Below are 19,044 nucleotides of genomic sequence, written 5' to 3' on the forward strand. Positions count from 1 at the left end.
GGGGGCAAAGGTCCTGCACAGTTCTCCCAGAGCTGGGGGCTGTGCTGGCCATCGTGGCCACTATGGGAGAATCTTTCCTGACAAACACAATCAGGAGGAACTACTAAGCTGCCAGAAAGGGAAAGGGGAAGCACAAAATGGAGGATGAGGTGAGAACCAGAGGTACTGAGGATCCAAGGTGGATTTTTGCATTTCGTGCAGATGCTGCACAAAGGCAACCTACCACATCCTGCTCTGTGGCAGTATGTGTGACAGGGCACTGCAGATGGACCAATGGGGAAGGCGGAAAAGGCAGAGCTTTAGTGCTAATCACAGAGAATTTGCAAAAGGCTATGGCTGTTTGCTTTCAACCTCATCCTGACCCAGTGATTATGGATACACTGATCATTACTTGCTTATTAAAGCTTAAAAACAGAGGGCAGAAATTTACTCTTCACACTCAGCATTGTTCCTGTGAGCTTTGAGATTATAGAGCAGATTTGTTAGCTACTGAAGTGAGATTTTCCAGGGACACCCCAGGCTTTGGAATGTATCCTGCGTGACTAAAACGAACCAAAGTCAACAATCCTTCTTTGTTTAGATATTAAACTGAAGTTCATTCACTTATTTCCCTCATGTAGAAAGACCTTTAAAGCCATGTACTCAAGTACAGGCTGGAGATGGCTGTAGGGCTTGGTAACCATCACCAGATCTTCCAAAGACAAGGAGTCCTGGGTTAAAACCTAGGCCCAGGAGAGGGGGATTCAAAACTCAGGCATGTCTTCCTGCTCTCCATAAGCTAATCTGGTGATGACTGCTTTTGGATTCTATTTTAAGATGATTCCATTAGGGAATTCTAATTTCTGAAAGGAGCTGTTTCTCTGAGAATAACTTGTGTGGCAGTCTGAGTCCCATTTTCTCTTTGTATCAAAATACACTTCTCTAAACACTTAGTAAAAGGTGTTTATATAATGTTTTGAATTTCTTAGACTGTGACATTCAAAATTTTATATCTGTATTGTTAATGTACTGTAAAGCAGCATGCAGCAATTTTAATAACCTCAATTTACTCTTTAATAGTCAAAATAAATTATTTGTATATCCCACAGTGACCAAAATGGAAAATAAGACATCACATTTTCCTCTTAAGCAGTTCCAAGTCAGTTCCCTAACGCGACCACAATACTAGAATAAGACATAGAGGCCAAAGATAATGCTATGCTCAACATTTTATTTATATTTTTGTGTAAACATAATTTGCTTTGTAGGCACAATATAACAAAAGCTCTAAAGCAACAAATACAATTAAACAGTGTTTCAGTTCACTTCAATCAGGCTTAAGTTAAAGAAGCTTTTACAGTTCCTTTAAGGCAAATTGAGAAATAATTTGTTTCACTTGAAGAAACTATCCAATTGTCTCAGAGTTGTTTAAACAACACTGTCAGCAGTAAGCACAACCCCTCATTTCTGCTACAGTAAGACTTGGTCAGTGACAAGCCTTGGCTTCCCCAGTTGGAACAGCACAGCCTCCCTCCCTGCCAGCGTGATACTACTGCTTGTGCTCTCCTGAAAGGTACTTAGGGCTTGTGGGCCAAATTCTGCTAGCACCTGTCCTGCCTCCAGAATGGATGCCTGAAAAGTTTCATTTCAGTAGCAACCTCCCTCTGCTATATTGATACCAGTAAAACACAGAGCAGAGCTTAGCTCACTGATGGTCACACTCAGCTGTGTTGCACTCAGGCCCTTCCAGAAGTATTCCTTTGTACTCACCGCAATTACCTGATATTCTGCCAATCAGAAAATGGCCCTAAAATTGGTATGAATTCGCATGAAGAGTATTTTTTGCTTTTCTAACAAAACCAGAAAGGACTAGCCAAAATTGACTGTTGTCTCTGTGGTGTCTGTGGCCATGACCAAGATCACCCATATTTGTCTTGCAGGGTAATTTAGAAGCAGAGCCCACCAGACTGTGGTTTAGAACAGAAGAATGGGTTTGCTATTCTGCTTGCCCTACTAATTTAAGGCCTTGAGAATGCCACTTACTGCCAGCTCGAAGGTCACCAGCAATATTGCTCACTTTGGCATCAAATCAAAATTCCTAGTTATGTTAAAGTCTGTTGCAGGACAACATCATTACACTAGCTGCAAAACAAAATTGGGCATATTTCCTACTGCTGTCAGCTGATGAGTCATGAAAACCTAATGGCCCTTCTTAAAAGTCCAACTGGTAAGCCCAATAAATGGAAAACTCTCACTGAATACATATTTTCTTCTGTGGATAAAGTCCTTGTTTGGGCCCAAAATGGCACTGGAAGTATAGGCAAGTTCAGCTTGAACATAAACTCAACTATAATGAAGTGAAGAAAAAATGAAGTTCTAGTTGGATTAATAGTTCAAAAGCTTTTTGGCATTTTTCTCCACAGTTATTCCTTGTTATTATTTTTGAATTTGTTCAACCCAAGGGAACACCTTCGGAATGAGCCATCTGCACAATTATCTGACAGCGACTTCATGAGTACAGTGCAAAGAGATGAACATTAATACTCAGGCAGCAAAATCAAACAAACAGAAAAAACTTTATGAGAATCTTCTAAAACCACACATAAAAGTCACCCAGAAGGCCTCTCACACTGAGAAAAGCCTGAGAAGTCCCCACTTTTCATTTTTCTGTATTAATTTTGAACTTCTATCATAACATGTTACTTGTAGATTTAGTCATGTCTGGGTAAATACTTTCTTTTGAAAAAAAGAATATTAATTCAAAGCTGTAGTCATTATGCAAGATCTCTGCCAGTCCTTCAGCATTTCTACTGTACGTGATCACAGTAATTTTGAAATAACTGTTCTAACAAGACAGTTGAGGACCTGAGTAGCTGCTGTTTGGATAGGTGATGGATGTGGAAAAAATATTTACTTTTTTCATGTTTAAATATAGTTTCCATTACTGGGAGGTAGATAATACTAGCTGGTCTTTGAATACTTGATCCTGTAAATAATTATAAATGTATCTATACATATGGACCAGAGCTTTTGATAGAAAAATTTACTTAGGTAGAAGTCATCCCTGTACATGATTTGTGGTGGGATTAAGGCCTAAACCACCTCATTTTTTACAGAGTTAACTTCTGCAGGAGTTCAGCTCCAGCCTGACAGTTGACCATGCATTAGCGATTTCAGAGCAATAAACTCCATCACCAAATTTCTTTCCACATCCTGATAAGTGATCCTTACCAATGCAATTCAAAAATGAAATTTAAATTTGGTTTGAATTTGACATATGAGTCAATGTGTCCTTAGCAGAAGATGTTGATCAAAGCCTCTCAATTAATGATTTCTTGCACAATTTTCAATTCCATGATTCTGGATGAGGTACTTTTGAAAATGAAGATAGGATAGTTTGTGGAATGATGAAGTATGACTGAGGAAAATAAAAAGTAGTATTTGTTGCAACTTTTATTTGTGGTTCATTAAAGGAAAACTATTTTAACACTGACAATCCAGAAATATAAAATTATCCCTCCAGTTACTAGAATCTTTCAGGCAGCAAGTGGGGATTTTTTATTTTTGTTTTTTACTGTTTCCAACTTGCAAAAAAAGCCCAAACATCCCAAATAACTTTATGCAAGATGTTGGAATTTGCATGATGCCCATCTAAAATTACAGAGTAAGTTAATAAGGTTTCAAACAAGGACAGAAAAATCCATGGGACTCCTACAGGGAAACCGGGTATTACACAGAAATGTTATAATACTGCACTGGATGAGAATGGCACTTGAGTTCAAAACAACAATGATCAACAGCTCATAGCTCAGCTGACTGCAAACAAATACAACACACACTGTACTACAGCATTTGTTCACTGATGCACAGAAGAGATTTCTCAGTCTTCTTCCCTTCTCCTTCCCAACTCTTCCTGCCTGCCCCTCCTCTGCTGCTACTGGATGAAGGGCATGCGCTCCTTGTTCTCGTTGTCCCCTTCGTGGTCCTCCTCCTCCTCCCCAGCCTCACTCGTCTCCGTGCTGTCGTTGGCCATCTGCACCAGGAAAGATGAAGGACATCAGATCATCTTCCTCACCCTTTGTTTCGCCTTGATTCATTTGATAAAGCAGCTTTGGGAGCTCAAGAAGACAGGGCTGCCACTCGAAAATTAACCTGCCTGTGCAAAGCCTTTGGTGGCTCTACAGCACTCCCAACTAAAGCTCTAAGCTGTTCCCTGTTTCCTAACAGAGAGCGGTTTGTAGGACAGCTGCACACGAGGACTCTGCTCTGTGCACTTGTAGTAAACTGATAGTAAAGGTCTTGGATAGGAAACACAGCTGTGTAGGAAGTTTACAGAATGTGGGACCTCTGGGATACAACTCCTGTATCTGCTCTTTCAGGAACAGCCTAATGGATGGCCCTGTCTGAGGCATAGTGTGAAAACTCGGGGGGCAATTTCCGTTCTTTAGGTATTAAAAACCCAATGAAACTTCACAGAGCAGTGGATATGTAGATGCTGGCAGGAGACACCCATGACAGAGTGCAGATCCCAGAACATGCAGAAGTGGGAAGAAACCGCATTATCATATTTTACTGAAGATACCTACACAGGCATTAAGCAATTGCAAGAATCTGTAGTTCAGAACAGCATTTAAAGAGTACACTGGGGTTTTTTCACATGGAAATATTTATTGCAAGCTGTGTAAAGGTGCAGGACCCTCCAGCACTTCACCCTGTCAGTGTGACAGGTCTGTGGAGGCACAAGAGTCTGGTTCACTGGATGGGGGTAGTGTTTAACCACAGATTAGACTGGCTGGATTCTCTTATACACCCACATCACCTCTCTTTGAACACAAGAAGTTTCTTGTATTAGCTTATAACTACTTCAAAACCAAATGAGCAAGGGACCCCTTTACTTTTTAAAGAGAAAGGTAATGATGTTCCTTCCCTGTTTGATTGTTAGCCTCTGCTGGAAATAAAAATCTCAAACACAATACGATTTTAATGCAGAAAAAACATTGCTCTGAAGTTACCTATATTTTTTAGTTAACACCCTTTCATGAAAGGATACTATTCCACATGTGAGGTCCTCAAAGCCTTTCTTTTCCTTGCAGAGTTTGTATGAGATTTGGGGGCAGTTTTAGAGTGAGTAAGAGCTTAACTGTAAATCCAGGTTCTTTTCTTTCGAAACAGGAGATTTCTCAGGTCTGAAAACAAACTTCATACGTCAGTACTGATTTAAAGTCAGGTTTGCATTACCTTCTCTACTGCTCTTTCCTACACCATCAGTGAGTGCCCGGGAGGGAGCCTGGCTTTGATTTATCACTGCTCTCTGAAAGGTTTCTGTACCATCCTAAGTGCTCCAAATTTAGTGGACCAGAGCTCCATCGCTACTATCTGCCTTCAGGATATTTCTAGAAATAGTTACATGTTATACTTCATATACTACAAAAACCAGTAAACTAAATTCCTACCAAAAGTGTACTCTAACTTTAGTATGGGAATCAGAAAGCACGTTTATGTTTGCACACTGAAGCAATGTTGACTGGCTTTTTTCCTGTTCAATCCACTTATTAATATGGGAATTTTTTAGTTTGAGAGAAGTCTGTCTCCATCACAAGGGCAGAAAGACACGTGGCAGTTTGACCCCAATCCAATACTTCCTGGCCCATTTTTGGAGAAGCAGATAGTCATTCAGTATAGAGAAGTAACTGCTGGCACATCATGAAGTACATTTCACTTGGGTTAAATGCAGAAATTATGGTTACTGGTGGTATTTGGGTGCTATGGATTTAGAAGAAATCACTGTCAAAAAAGCATTACAAGGGACATGTGTCCAGAAGTCAGTGCCAGGCTGTATCATGCCTGGCTGTGTATCATGTCTCTAGTGCTCTGCACTCACCAGGGGAGTGGGTGCTTTCTCCACATCCAGAATGAGTTTTCCTATATTTCCTCGATCATGGATTCTCTGCATGGCCTCCTTCACCTGAAAGAAAGATCACTATTGATAATTTTCAGTCACTGCCTAGGAGAGCCCTGAGTCCCTCCCTTCCAAAACCAGCAAAACGTTTAAGGCGTGTGAGGTCACTCAGAGAGCTGCTTGAGAAAAGACTGAGAGTTTAACATTTTTAGTGAATTTGTAAGGCCTGGATTTTGCATTGTGTTTGCCAAAATGGGATGTGAGTCCTGAGGACAGCCTCTGAATAGCACAATACATCCATAAGGTTAATGCAGAACCAAAGTGATGGATAGCTGAGGTGCAGGGAGAAATACAGGCTCAGGGAGGGAAGTCCTAAAAGGTTGTTCCTTGCATTTTGTCTTTGCAGAATATTTATCAAGACATTCTACTTTCACTGAAAGTATGAAACATTTTTCTAATATTTTTCAATTTTGTATTGGCTACCACAGAGGAAATGCTATGTCCAGGCTATGGCCGGGATTAATGCAGTACTATGGGTCTTGCTGCCTAAGCAAACATTTATTTCCTTCTTTTTCTCACGTTTTTTCCACTAAAATAAAAAACCAAAGAAAAAAAAAAAGAAAAAAAAAAAGTTTAAAAGTTAAGTTAAATAACTGGTGTCCTGGTGATATCACCAAGACAATCTGTTTAACAGCTGGCTGCAATCAGTGCATGTGAGAAAGGCACAAGAACCTCTTCTTACAAGTGCACTGGAGAGAAACTGGATGCATGAAATTTCACAACTCAGGAGAGCTCATTGATTTTGTGTGTTAGTGTGTTGCACTGAATGTTTAATGTGCAGCATACAGACCACTGTCGAGTCACTGACACGGTGAGAAGCTGTGGCAGCCCCTGGATCCCTGGTAGTGTCCAAGGCCAGGTTGGACACTGGGGCTTGGAGTACCCTGGGAGAGTGGAAGATGTCCCTGCCATGGCAGGGGTGGAAAGAGATGAGCTTTAAAGTCTCTTGTGATCTATGGTTCTATAAATTACTAAAAATTGGAAGATGTCAAGAGTTTCCTCACTTTCACAGTGGGAAACCTCAGGAACTGAAAATGTACCCATAAAGCTGGTTCCATATCCTCATCAAACTGCTCTTTGCCAGTATAACAGGGTTGGTTGAGACAAAAGGAGTTTTATGTTAATAGGTTTTAGCACCTGTGACATAGTTCCATTGAATATTTTAAGAATAACGGAATAGATGTTTGAAAGAAAATGCGAGTTGGGACCTGATGGGTCCCACAGTACATTTAAAAGCCTGAATTGGGGTCCAGGCCCCCAAAGTATTCCCTGAATGTCTAATACAGAAGGAGATATGGGATTTTTTAAAATTAGACAGCATTCAACTTCCAATTAGATTTAGTGGATGATGGACACAGCACAAAATATTTCCCATCTGTCAGCCTTACTTGGGAAGGTGACTGCAGTGAACTCAGTATTACTCCTTGAATTTTACAGAGGTGCTCCCTCAATTATTAATACCAGACTTAAGAAAAATTCTATTAAAACAAAAGAAAAATTGCACTGCAAACGCAATGACTTTCTAATTTAGGGCACTATTGTAAATTCACCTCAGAAAACACAATCTTATGAATCTCACTGGACAGCAGGCTGACCTCTAAGTGTAGTCCACAAAATCACAATACCTTTTATGAAGCTACCTTACAGCATAAACAACACTCAACTACCCTGTGAGATCTGCACTATGGATAATATTCCTTTAAGGATATCCAACCATGATGCTGGAGAAGCAGCAGTTGTATAATTTTTTATGTCTGTTATAACCCAAATCAAGCTTTTAGGAGGTTACAGCACAGCATAAATAACAGAATTGAAGAAATCAGCAAACACACTTTCTCGTCCACTGAAATGTATAACCAGAACATCATGTGGAAAGCAGGGCATGCAACATTTATTTTAATTTGTACCATATCATATTTAGCAAGGCAAATTTGAGAAAATGTGCTTTCCCTGCTTTTTTCACATACACAATATCGAATTTAAGCCCCTGGAGAAAGGCTCAGGAGTTGTTTCCAAGACACTTTTAAGTAACTTGCAAATGCAAACAGCAGGCAGAGGGAATAAAACTTTTAACAATAAGAGTGGCTACGGAATCCAGATGGAGCTATTAACATGTATAAAAACATTGAAAAGAATTTGAAGAGCTGATACAACATCTGTTACTTTTAGTGTTATTTGCAACTTACCTACCTAGTCAGTCCAATTCTGTCCTAGTGCAATGACATTCAACACATGATGTGTGAGTTAAGAGACCACAAGCTATTTCAGAAATGAGTAATTTTATTTTTATGTCTGCTAACAGTCCACTTGTTCAACCAAGACTGCAACTACTTGTTTCCTAAGCTGCCTATGAAAACCATTACCTCTTCTCCTAGAGCAGACAGAGAGGATTAAAAATCTTCTTTGCTGTCCAAATATGGTTAAGTTGTTCTGCACGGACTATTTGAAAACTTTTAGCTCTTCTATGTGCTTTTTGCAGAGGGAGGAGCTTCTGTGAGTTTGTGCCTCAGGGTTTGCATATTCCTAATAAAGACAGTGCATCCCTCTGTACTTGGTTAAAACCAGACCCAGGCTTAATTGATTGTACAGAGAGGCATGTAGAAATTCTGGAATTTACTGAAGTGGTTGAAGTTTGACTCAAAATAAACATCCCTTCCAGCAGAAAGAATCACAAGGGTTTTCATCTTCTTAGAGCATTCTATCCCTAAATCCCTTTTCACCAATTATTCCATATTGGTTGCTATTTGCATTTGTCGGCTCAAAGTCAAGTCAATGGATTTTATTTTGTTTATATGTTAATTGTTAATTGTTAATTGAAATTATTCTTGTGCAGTATCATCATCAGAGAGTTCTTGGATTGGAAACAGTGCAAAGAGGTGTTTACTGATATAAAGAGTTTCCACTGGAATAAAGGACAAAACTCCTCTGTCTTGTGTTTGCTTTCAGTATGGCTCAGGCCTTAGAGAAAGTCTGTGACTGAACTAATGCCAAACTACACATTTTAGCCTTGAGAGCCCCCAGACTGACATGATTTCTATTCAAGCTCTGCAATGGAATCAGAACTATTACACATTAGTGGATCACTGGTCCTGGCAGCAACTATACACTGAATTGATGTATTGATATAGAATCTCTCAAGAAAACCTATATTTCAATTTCTCTTTAGTTAATTATTTGCAATTTTTTATTTCATTAAAAGCAAATGTAAATCATCTACAGTAACAGTCATAAACTATTTTCCACTACTGAACACAGCACCTGTGTATGACTGGGAACATAGTATGATTTTCTTGTAGTTATTCTGTCTTTAGTGATCTGATAGTAATTTTCCTTTAAAGTAAAATACAAGCTTGCATTGAAAAAAAGAGAATAATAATTATCTCTGTTTCTTCCTTCTACATAGTAAAGTATTAATAATAGCAGATAGTAAAGCACTACTACTACTACAAGTAAGAAACCAGCTTTCAGGAATTACAATATATCCACAAATGACTTAGAGAAGTTTAATGAAGATTCTGTTAGCACTCCTGACTAATTTGCAATACACTTCTCTTTAAGAAATATAGGTTTAAAAAGCTGCAAATTAAGCATTACCTGTTACCACTAAGACCAGACAAATAGGATTTTCATATTGAAATTAAAAATAGCAGGCACTACACAATTTTTCATTCAAACAGTATCTGTAATGCTAGAACAATGAAAACCAAGGTGTATTCCAAACAGAACAACTAATATAACATGCTGGCATTGTATTTCGAGACTTGCAGCCAGTTTCTGATTACACTGCTTTTCCACAACTTTTGATGTCAGGGTGTAAAAACAGTCCATTTAAAATCAATTAAAAGACACTTTTTTCCCCTGAAGTATATTGTACACCTGCCTTAATTCTCCATTTTCCCCTATGTTCTCCTTGGATTTTTCTTGCTTGTTTTTAGCACTATGCTTTGCCCATGTGGAATCAGTAACTGGGACAGATTTCTTGTCTGGCTTTTTCTCTGAAGTCTTTCATTTCAGGTCTCACCTCTGCTGTCCTGGTTCCTCTTCCTTTGGAAAGTTCCTGAATAGAGACACTTTCCTGGGTGCAAGTCTGATCCTCTATAAATAATACATGCTTAAACCAAACAATTATGCTCCAAATTTGTATTGCTATAGTCAAGCCTCCACTTACACATTTTACTACCAAACTAATTTGTTGGCTGCTTGCATTGAAAACCAAGAGCCAACAGTAATGTCTACTGATGTGTTCATAAATTCTTGCTGACATTCAGTTGGCTCTGGAACTTCATTTTGCTGTTAGAACATAGCAAGAGCAGTCTACTGCTTTATAAATACAGGGAAATTTAAATGGAAAATGTATTACTAATTATTTCGCAGTATGAAAGAGAAATGTATCTGCCTAAGAAGTGGATGCTATTTTCAAGCCTTCAGATATTATTTTTAACATAATGTTCCATTTCTGTATTAGGTTCTTACAAGGAACCAGTCTCAGGAGTAAAATAAGAGAGATTGTGAAGCTGGATCATGAAATCACTCATTCTGCCAGCATAACACACTGGGGGCTTCAGGCGCACATTAGTAACGTGGAGTTTAGGAGGGAGAAACTATGCAGGCGACATGCCATGGAAAAGCTTCCTAGTGGAAATGTCACAACACAATGTTTTCATCATCCTGCATGAAGCTGTTTAGCTCATTAATGTGATTAATTTTATTGATTTGTTTTTATAGTGAAATTCTACATTTACTTCAGAAAAAAAATACATTGAAAGACATTGGTGCAAGAGAAGAGTGGATATTCTTTAGCTGCATGAGTTTGGATGCAGTCTGTTGCACAAAATCCCATCTACAGATCACAGTTCCATTTTTGCAGGCAACTTCTTTGCCACCTGCGTGTCAGCTAAGGCAGGTTTATTGGATGGTGTCAGAGGATTTTGTCCTTTTTTTTTTCTTGGAGCCCTCTGATGATGGTGTCTTTCCCTGAGCTATTTGAAAGGATTTCAACTTACAATAAAGGAATCCTTCACTCCCCTTTTTGACAAATCAGGCCATGGTATGAAAGGTTAAAGAATCTTATGCCAAGATTACAAATTTAATCCAAACCAGGAGTGATATTAATTCAATTATCTCAGTGTAATCTGTAAAACTTCCCAGTTGTTCTAACACTGTATCATCATGAGCTGTCAAAAAGGTTATCAGTACCCAAATGAAGGAAACATCCTTCAGTCCCAGATGGGCACAGTGAAACAGAGATCAGGTTATGATCCAGAACTGCAATTTTCCCTCTCATTAGTTCCACACCTTTAGGTTCAAGATTACTGGTTATTTTTATACACCATCTCAAAGAATCACCCTTTATCCTCTGCTTATACACTGGAAAAGTCCAAGCCTTCCAGCATGTCATGGCTGTTCTCCTCTAGCCATGAAATAATCCCCTCATAAACTTTAAGCTGTGCTGCACATATTACCTCAAAGCCCTATTTTTTCAGCAACACCTCCCCTCTTTAATCCTTCAGCTGATTCTTCAGACTGAAAGCAAAGAGAAAAGGAGCAACATTTACACCCTGCATCTGGCCACCAACCCAAGTCCTTCTGCCCACACCCCATCCTGTGAGCATTTCTGCCCAGTATTTTTTTTAAACATCCATATGACTTTTGGTGGGTTTCTTCACATAAGACAGTGTCCAACACAGACATCTCCAAAGCTGGTGCTCCAGTGATTCTTAACAGCAGTTCCCTAAATATCGATGTCACTGCATGCCTCAAACTCAGTTACACTGTTCTGCACTTACTGCCTCATCCATTCCACATACTGGCTCTTGGGCAGTTTCTGAATCCTGGACTGTGTCTCTTTGAGGGGTGTATGTCATGTCTACAGAACCCCAACCTGGACCTACTGCAGCCTGCTCACCACAGCTGTAGCACCCAGAAATAGAACAGCACCTTTTAACCATTTTTTGTCATCCAGCTGGTTCATAATTGAGTAAAAGAGGTGGAACTCTCAGCAAAATGACTTTACCTTGAGGCTGGCTGACTTCCATTCTTCCAAATAATATGGAGAGAAAGGAGGGAGCAACCTTTAGCCTGCTTAACCATCAGAAAGAGAACCATATCTCTTATCAAAAGGTTTGTTTGGTCTTTGGTTTGGTTTTGTGCATACCAGATCCAAAATCTACTTCACAGTCCCATTGTGAGGTTCATCAGAGATGAGAATGGAAAGAATGGAAGTAGCATGACAGCTGCTTTTGGAGGAGAATTTTGAATATTGTGTATGTTCTGAGATTTCAGTCCCTGCTCTGTTGGTGTAATTTCCCTGACATCACTAGGTTGCACATGAATGAGTGAGAGCAGGTCCTGGGAGGAGAAAAAAAGCCTCAGTTGATAAAGGAATATCAGGAGTATTCCATAGCCTTCAATCACTCAAACACATTTTCTATAGATGAATATTATCATTCAAGCACAGATTTTACACGGATCAGCACTCTTTGACCACTCCTCCCAATCTGAGCATGAACTTTCCAACAGGACAACTCAGTGTTTTCCCTATGACAGTCCAGAGAGCTCCCTCCTGTTATTACCCCTGCCCTGGTCCTCTCTGCAGCTAAAACAAAAAGGAAAAATTTAGCTCGTGTCTGACTGTCTGCCAGGGCAGAGCTGTCTGCACGAGCATTGCTCACCAACAATTAATTCCTCTCTGAGATGCCTGCAACTGTAAAATGACATGGACAGGGTCTCCATGGTGACAGTGCAATGTGCTGTGCAAACATCAGCTGGCTAGTCAGGTTACTTTGGCAACCCAAGTGTCACAGGTAATGATCCAAATCTCCTTCACATTTATGAAAAAATAATCTGAATTAAAAACATGAGCATTTTTCATTCTAGGGCTGATACTGTTCCGTTGCTGCTCTTAACTGGCACTATTTCAATGAGCCCAGAGCTACCTCCATTTGAATGACAAACAATAATATCAAGAATAATTATTTAAGCATAGTAATGAAGAAAAAGATGCATGCTGCAGTAGATTCTAGCTGAGATCCCACATAAGCCAAGCTTTAATACTATAGCTTTCATTAGTGCTATAGAGCAAAATAATTTTTATCAGGCTCACTGTTGTGCTCTATTACAAAGCTATGCTGTCTTTAATATGGATTGTGAGCTGCATTCTAACTGCAGATGCTCTTCTCAGACCAGGAGAAGAGTTTTCTTTCATGTTTTTGGTATATACAGCTTTTCAAGCTAACACTGCACTCGCTACAAAGAAAAATCATATCATCTGTCTTCTTGATTATGTCTTTCTAAATCTGGTCTGTGGAAGGGAAGAAACTCAAGGAACCGAGGACAGCAGGTCCTGAACTTGCTGGCAGCTCTGAGGGAATCTGTGGTGTTCTGCTCCCTGCAGACCCTGCCAGGGTGTCAGGGCAAGGGAAGCACTGAGTAGAGGTAAATCTCCCTCTGCAGCCACATAGCCCTGTTGGGATGGCTTGGGCTCAGGGAAGGGACAGGACATGGTTCCCTGGATACACATCTGGCCAGCACTCTCTGGCTCCTTCGCTAACGCCTGCCCTTCCACCCCCAGAAGAGACATCTGTCAAAATTTAGTCCTGGTATTTTGCTGGTGTATATTCTCCTTGATAATCTTGAAATGTCTCTCTCATGTTTATACAATATGATGTTGTGGGGTGATATTTCAGAGGGAAACATGCTGGGTTTTTTCAAAGCTTTTTTGCTTTTATTTTTTAAAGTGAGTTTGCAATACTTCCTTTTCTAGGCTGCCTTCCGTACAAGGTTTTGTAGAAAAACTGTTTTCCTGTGAGATTAGGGTCAATTATCCCATCAGATACAGTTATTTGGACAGAACGATTCTTTGCTGTAAAGGATTATTTCCCTTGAGAGCAATGGAATAACCTGCATTCAGCAAGCACATTTTCTTGGGAATGATCTGCATTCATGATGGGAATATTTCCCTTGCCCTGTGTAGCAGAATAGCCACCAGAAAAGTGCTTCTAGTGTTAAATCACCTTATCTGCTGCTTACCTTCAATTATCTGTTCCTGTGGAAGCTGGGTATATGGGAGGTTGGTAAAACCACATCTGCAAACAGCCTGGACTCTCCTGTCTCACCTACACCATTAATTCTGAAGAAACCTCCCAGACTCTCTGTTCCCCTGGAGGCTGAGGGTATGCAGCAGCTTGCATGACAGATGGAAAAGCAGCATAATATTTCCAGGATTTTGAATAGGCTCTATTTCTGCCTGTGGTGAATTCAGCCAGCTCTTAAGATGCAGAAATTGAGGACTGAGCATATCTGAGAAGACACACCAAACTCAGGGTATGCGGAGCCCAATTGTCATAAACACCTACATGGGCATGGAGAAAATATGGATACAATCAAAATTCAAAAAATGAGTATGACTAGCAATGATTTTGAGCTGATTAGAATATTTTTCCTATTTTTGTGTGTCCATGTCATGTCACATCATGTTGTATCCTGTCCTGCTAGAAGGTGTATGAAAGCAAAAATTATTTTATCCAACACCACTGTTTATGCCCTGTCACACTGAACTTTTGCACCAATGGTTTTGCCTGCACTCCTGCAAACAGAAAATACTTTTTATATCCCTTTCATCCCTCCACTGCTATTTGCAGCTGCAAACAGCAGCAATGGCCTCTATTCCCTTCTGCTGCCTGTCAGTGAGGAGAGACCTTTTCTCTGGAGTACCTTTTAGCCTCTCTGTATGTTGCCATGGCAGCAAGAATAAAACCAGACTCAAGATGAGAAAAATGTCAAAGGAATAAAAACTGATGCTACAGGCGAACTGAGAGTCCTCCCTTGGCTGCTGAAGACACCTATTAATCTTCTGGATGGAGAGCTACAGCTGCAGAACTGTGCTGTTTTCACTACTTTCTTATTCCTACAAGCTCCTGCTGACGTCAATGAGTATTTGTTTTGTCTCAGTAAAATTCAAAGAAAAAGAGATTTAAAGCCTTGTAATTACAGAATAACTGAGCCAAATCTTGCTAGCCTTTACTTACAGAGTCAACAGGGATAAAGCAGAAAAACAGGCAGAATCAACAACAAATTAAATGTTTAGAAGTACTAAAGAGCAGTGCCTAGATTATCAGGTTGGTGGGAGCTTTTCTACATGATAAAAGAGGAGAAGAGTCTGAAATTTGATCCATCAACACAGGGAATTCCAGCAGTTTAGGACAGCTCAGGGGCATTCAGCGCTGACAGCTAAAGACAAACTTTTTGGTTGCAGCAAAGTGCTATAGAATGGACATTTCTGCATTATCTCAGAACCTGCACAGAGCCAGAACAGACACTCATTTTGATTTAAACTGGCACACCTTTTCTCAGTATCACTTATTAAGATAAGCTTCAAGAAAGTAATTTTTTTCCTGCATTACCATAGGAAATTATTACCTTATTCCTTTCAGAGTTTAGAGTTGTTTCTGTAGGCTGGAAATTTGGTGATGAAATCACTGGAACACATTTGAGCAAAGAAGACAGATCTTGTGAATCAGGATAAAGCTTTAGGGTCCTCCATTGCTATTTCTTTTAGAGCAGCAACAAAGCCAGAACTCCTGCTCTATTCCTGTGAGCCACTGGCTCCCCAGGACCCGCTGAACCTTTGGAATTGATGGTAGATATTATAAAAGCGTGGTGCCAATGCTAGGATAATGGTTTTGAGCACATCAAAGCCACAAGTAGAGGAGCTCAGAACTGGTCCCCTTCATGGTACCTTTCTAAGCATTAATGCGTCTTGCAGTAAATTGCAGCTGGCTGTGCTTTTGCACAGGGATGCCTCAGACACCCCTGAAGCCTGGGGTATTCAGAGATGCTGGTCTGCAGCAGCAGCTCTTATGGTGAGGAAAATTCCTTTAGCTGCAAATCAATTTTGGCAGCCACAGGAAAAAGACACCCTCTATACTCTGTTAGGGTGCAGTAGTCTGCTGCCTAAATTGAATTAATATATGATGCTCAGTTTGTTGTATTCCTGTACTCCATCACAATCTGTTATAACAAATTATGGCAGGAAATAAGCTTTATTACATCCATCACTATGCAGTTAAAAAAAAAAAAAAAAAGACATCTTATGCTGTTACTGACTATCAAGCTCCATGCCATCAGTTTTTAAACTCTTCCCTCAGTACCAGCAATTTTTTTGGTATTTCTCACCAACACTTTTGAAGCCACACTTTAAGTACCACAACCTGCATAAGAGTAGTTTCCCATTTTTCTCCCTTAAACTTCCCTTACTTTCCTTACTTTTTTCTACTGACCCATGAAAACATGTCCTTGTCCTGCACCTTTAAATGGCAGGTGAATTCTTTTGGAACTCAGGCACAAAACCTGTGACCAACAAGGCCGCCCCTGTAACCTTGCATCTTACTTCCAAAATTATTCAAATGAGTCAAGTATTTTTCTCCCAAAGCCCTTCTATTACCTATTCCTCAGACTAATCTTTAAGCTCTATTTTGAGCTACTTATTTTACAATATGGGATGTTAAAATAATTAACAAAAGAATGAGACAATCCGATGACTTATTTACTTATTCTAAACCTTCCTTTATTACTACTACAAGGAGCAGAAATCGTGTTTTTTTCCAGAATGACTATTCCAAACCCATGGGAATTAAACTTATTGATTACAAAATACAGTAAACATTCAATATTCCAGATGGCAATCAGTAAAAAGTCTTGACACTCTAATTTCTAAAGTCTGAGAAGCTTTCATGTAAAAATCCACCTACTGGGATCAGATTAGCAGAATGCATTAATGTTATGACTTCGAAAAATATCTCCATGCTATTTTGTACCAATGGATTATCTTCAGTAAAATCTATCCCCAACCAGTAAACTAATTATGTAAATTCTTGAAACTCGTCAAGGTAAATACCAAAGGTCTCTAATGATACAAATAAGGAAATACTTCTCTTTTGATTTCCTTGTGTAATTTTTTTTTTTTTTTGTTTCAGAAACTAGTGCCATGAGGATTGAAAACTTAATGCTTTGTAAGTTATCACAGTATTTTTTGATCATTCAAAAAGCTCTCCTAGTCAGATCTTACCATTGGATGCCACTTTGTGACTTCATTAAAACTAAACAAAAACAAAACCCCCATTATATTAAACTGTAATACAGTTGTTACGATAGAGAGTATGATTCATGCTTATCCTCAGTTTGAGCTACATCACTTTACAGCAAGATTGAAATAATTCATCCAGGCAAGATGAAAGGTATTTGATCTTGTTTGCTGGTTACAGCATTACAATATATATTGCAGTCAAATGTGCTTTCTTACTTACTATTTCTCCTGTTTAAAAATGTCTCATTCTAAGCCCTTAACTTTCCATTAGCATTGTACCAGTGTGATTGCTATAAAATTGATTTCATTGACAAGTTTAATGGTGGTGTGAGAGCAGCGACTCAGCTCAGCATTCCATTCCATTGACCCAGCTCAGACTGCAATAATTGGTAGCAGGGAGCTGAACCACAAGTGTTACAGAACATGCCTGCAGCTTCTAATCTCATTCTATTAAATGTGCATGTGTGGATGTACCCCAGCCCTCGGTGTGCATGAGCCACAGCAATGCAGGGACATAGGCAAGAACCTCAGTAACACACATTTTGCTAGTTGGAGGTCAGGGCAGGTTTAACTGCAGGAACTCTGAGAATTATGCTGAGGGTTTTCTTTAGATTTAAGGGAAAGATATAGTATTGTGTTACTTCTGCTAAAGAACTCAAGGGTCATGCACTTGCTCAGGAAAGTTTAGGATCTTTAAGATATTTTACTCAGGACATAATAGCATATGACAGAAAAAGCCCTCAGATTCTTCTCAAGGTTGTGGATATTTGGTGATGGTCAGGAATTCACTTTTACACAACCTTTATTCTACTAAACTGAATTCATTTAAACAAAGATTTGGAGCTGATGTGTGAGGCTTCATTTCTTACAGATATGGCCTAACATTTTCAGATGTGCACTGTAACACCACCTTTAAAGCCTGAGCTTTGATACTCAAACTATCATTTTCTGTACAATCAAAACTGGGGAAAATCAGAGTTCATTTGAAACTCATAAATTTCATGGTTTCCTTTCAGTATTGTTTTCTCAAAGTCAGTGCTCATAACACAGAGTTCTTTCCCTACAAAATACCTTTATGTTCAATCATTCCCAACATGTTAATATATATATTTAAGAGTCTTTTAGTGTCGACAATGTATCTGCTTTGCTTCCTTGGGGTAAATTTAAATCATTATCTGTAATGAGCAATAATACTAGTACTAAACTGCAATACCACATAGAACTCTCAATTATAATTTTAAATTTAGATTGTATTATGCTAAGAGATGTCTTTATGCCCAAGAGTAATTTTGCTTTTAAAACTCCACTGTGTTTAAAATGACTGAAAAGAATATATGAGCTGTTTTCATTAGGTGAGAACAATTATCTTGATTAACAATTGTTATGCGCTAAAATGAAGTGTTATTTTGATAGTTTTGATTTTTGATGCCTTTTTTTGGATCTTAGCAAAGTTGGGTGAAATAGAACGCAAAACTTATGTTCTCTTTGCAATAAAGACAATTTAGTAACCTAATCAGACCACTAGTACCAAAGAAAAAATAAAACAACCCTGAAGAATAATTTTGTGGTACTGCTCAATAGATTCCCAAAATTTCTATCAGTCTGCCAAAACTAGTCATCAACATGATCAGTTGCTGAGAGGTAAAATTGGCTTTGCTGATGGAACTAACAATTTACTTTTTCTTTGGCCATTGTTACAGATATCCCCATAAGCAGATCCCAGGAGACAAGCTAGAATGCTCATCTTAGAAAGGCATTTCTAAAACCAAAAAGGCCCATTTAATTTAATTTACTGTACCAGAGTTCATTATCTATTAACAGCTAAGCATCCTTTTACAGTTGCTAAAAGCTTATGTCACAGTTCTCTCTTTATAGGCCAAGCACCACAAATTCCCCAAAGCAGAAAAATGTGAGCTAGAATTTACAGCAGAAATGCTCAAGGCACAGCATCTACTGATGTTTCTCAGGACAGTAATGCACCAGTGTATGACAACAGCCCTTTTCCTTCTGCTGTGTTAACCTT

The 19,044-nt window shown here is 39.1% G+C and overlaps 1 protein-coding gene across 2 annotated transcripts in view; it reads right to left on the reverse strand.

Moving 5' to 3' along the window:
- Nucleotides 1-1,190: 1,190 nt before the first annotated feature.
- The window catches only part of VAT1L (vesicle amine transport 1 like), a 55,304-nt gene continuing 37,450 nt past the window's right edge, over nucleotides 1,191-19,044 (reverse strand). For both annotated transcript variants that reach the window (XM_033069561.1, XM_033069560.1), the window contains exons 8-9: nucleotides 5,861-5,944; nucleotides 1,191-4,012 (exon numbers count right to left, since the gene is read on the reverse strand). In XM_033069561.1, coding sequence (XP_032925452.1) covers nucleotides 3,914-4,012; nucleotides 5,861-5,944 — 183 coding nt within the window. In that variant the 3' untranslated portion in view covers nucleotides 1,191-3,913. The remainder of the gene's footprint in view (nucleotides 4,013-5,860; nucleotides 5,945-19,044) is intronic.

The sequence above is a fragment of the Catharus ustulatus genome, chromosome 11 (genome assembly GCF_009819885.2).
Source record: "Catharus ustulatus isolate bCatUst1 chromosome 11, bCatUst1.pri.v2, whole genome shotgun sequence".
NCBI classification, from domain to species: domain Eukaryota; kingdom Metazoa; phylum Chordata; class Aves; order Passeriformes; family Turdidae; genus Catharus; species Catharus ustulatus.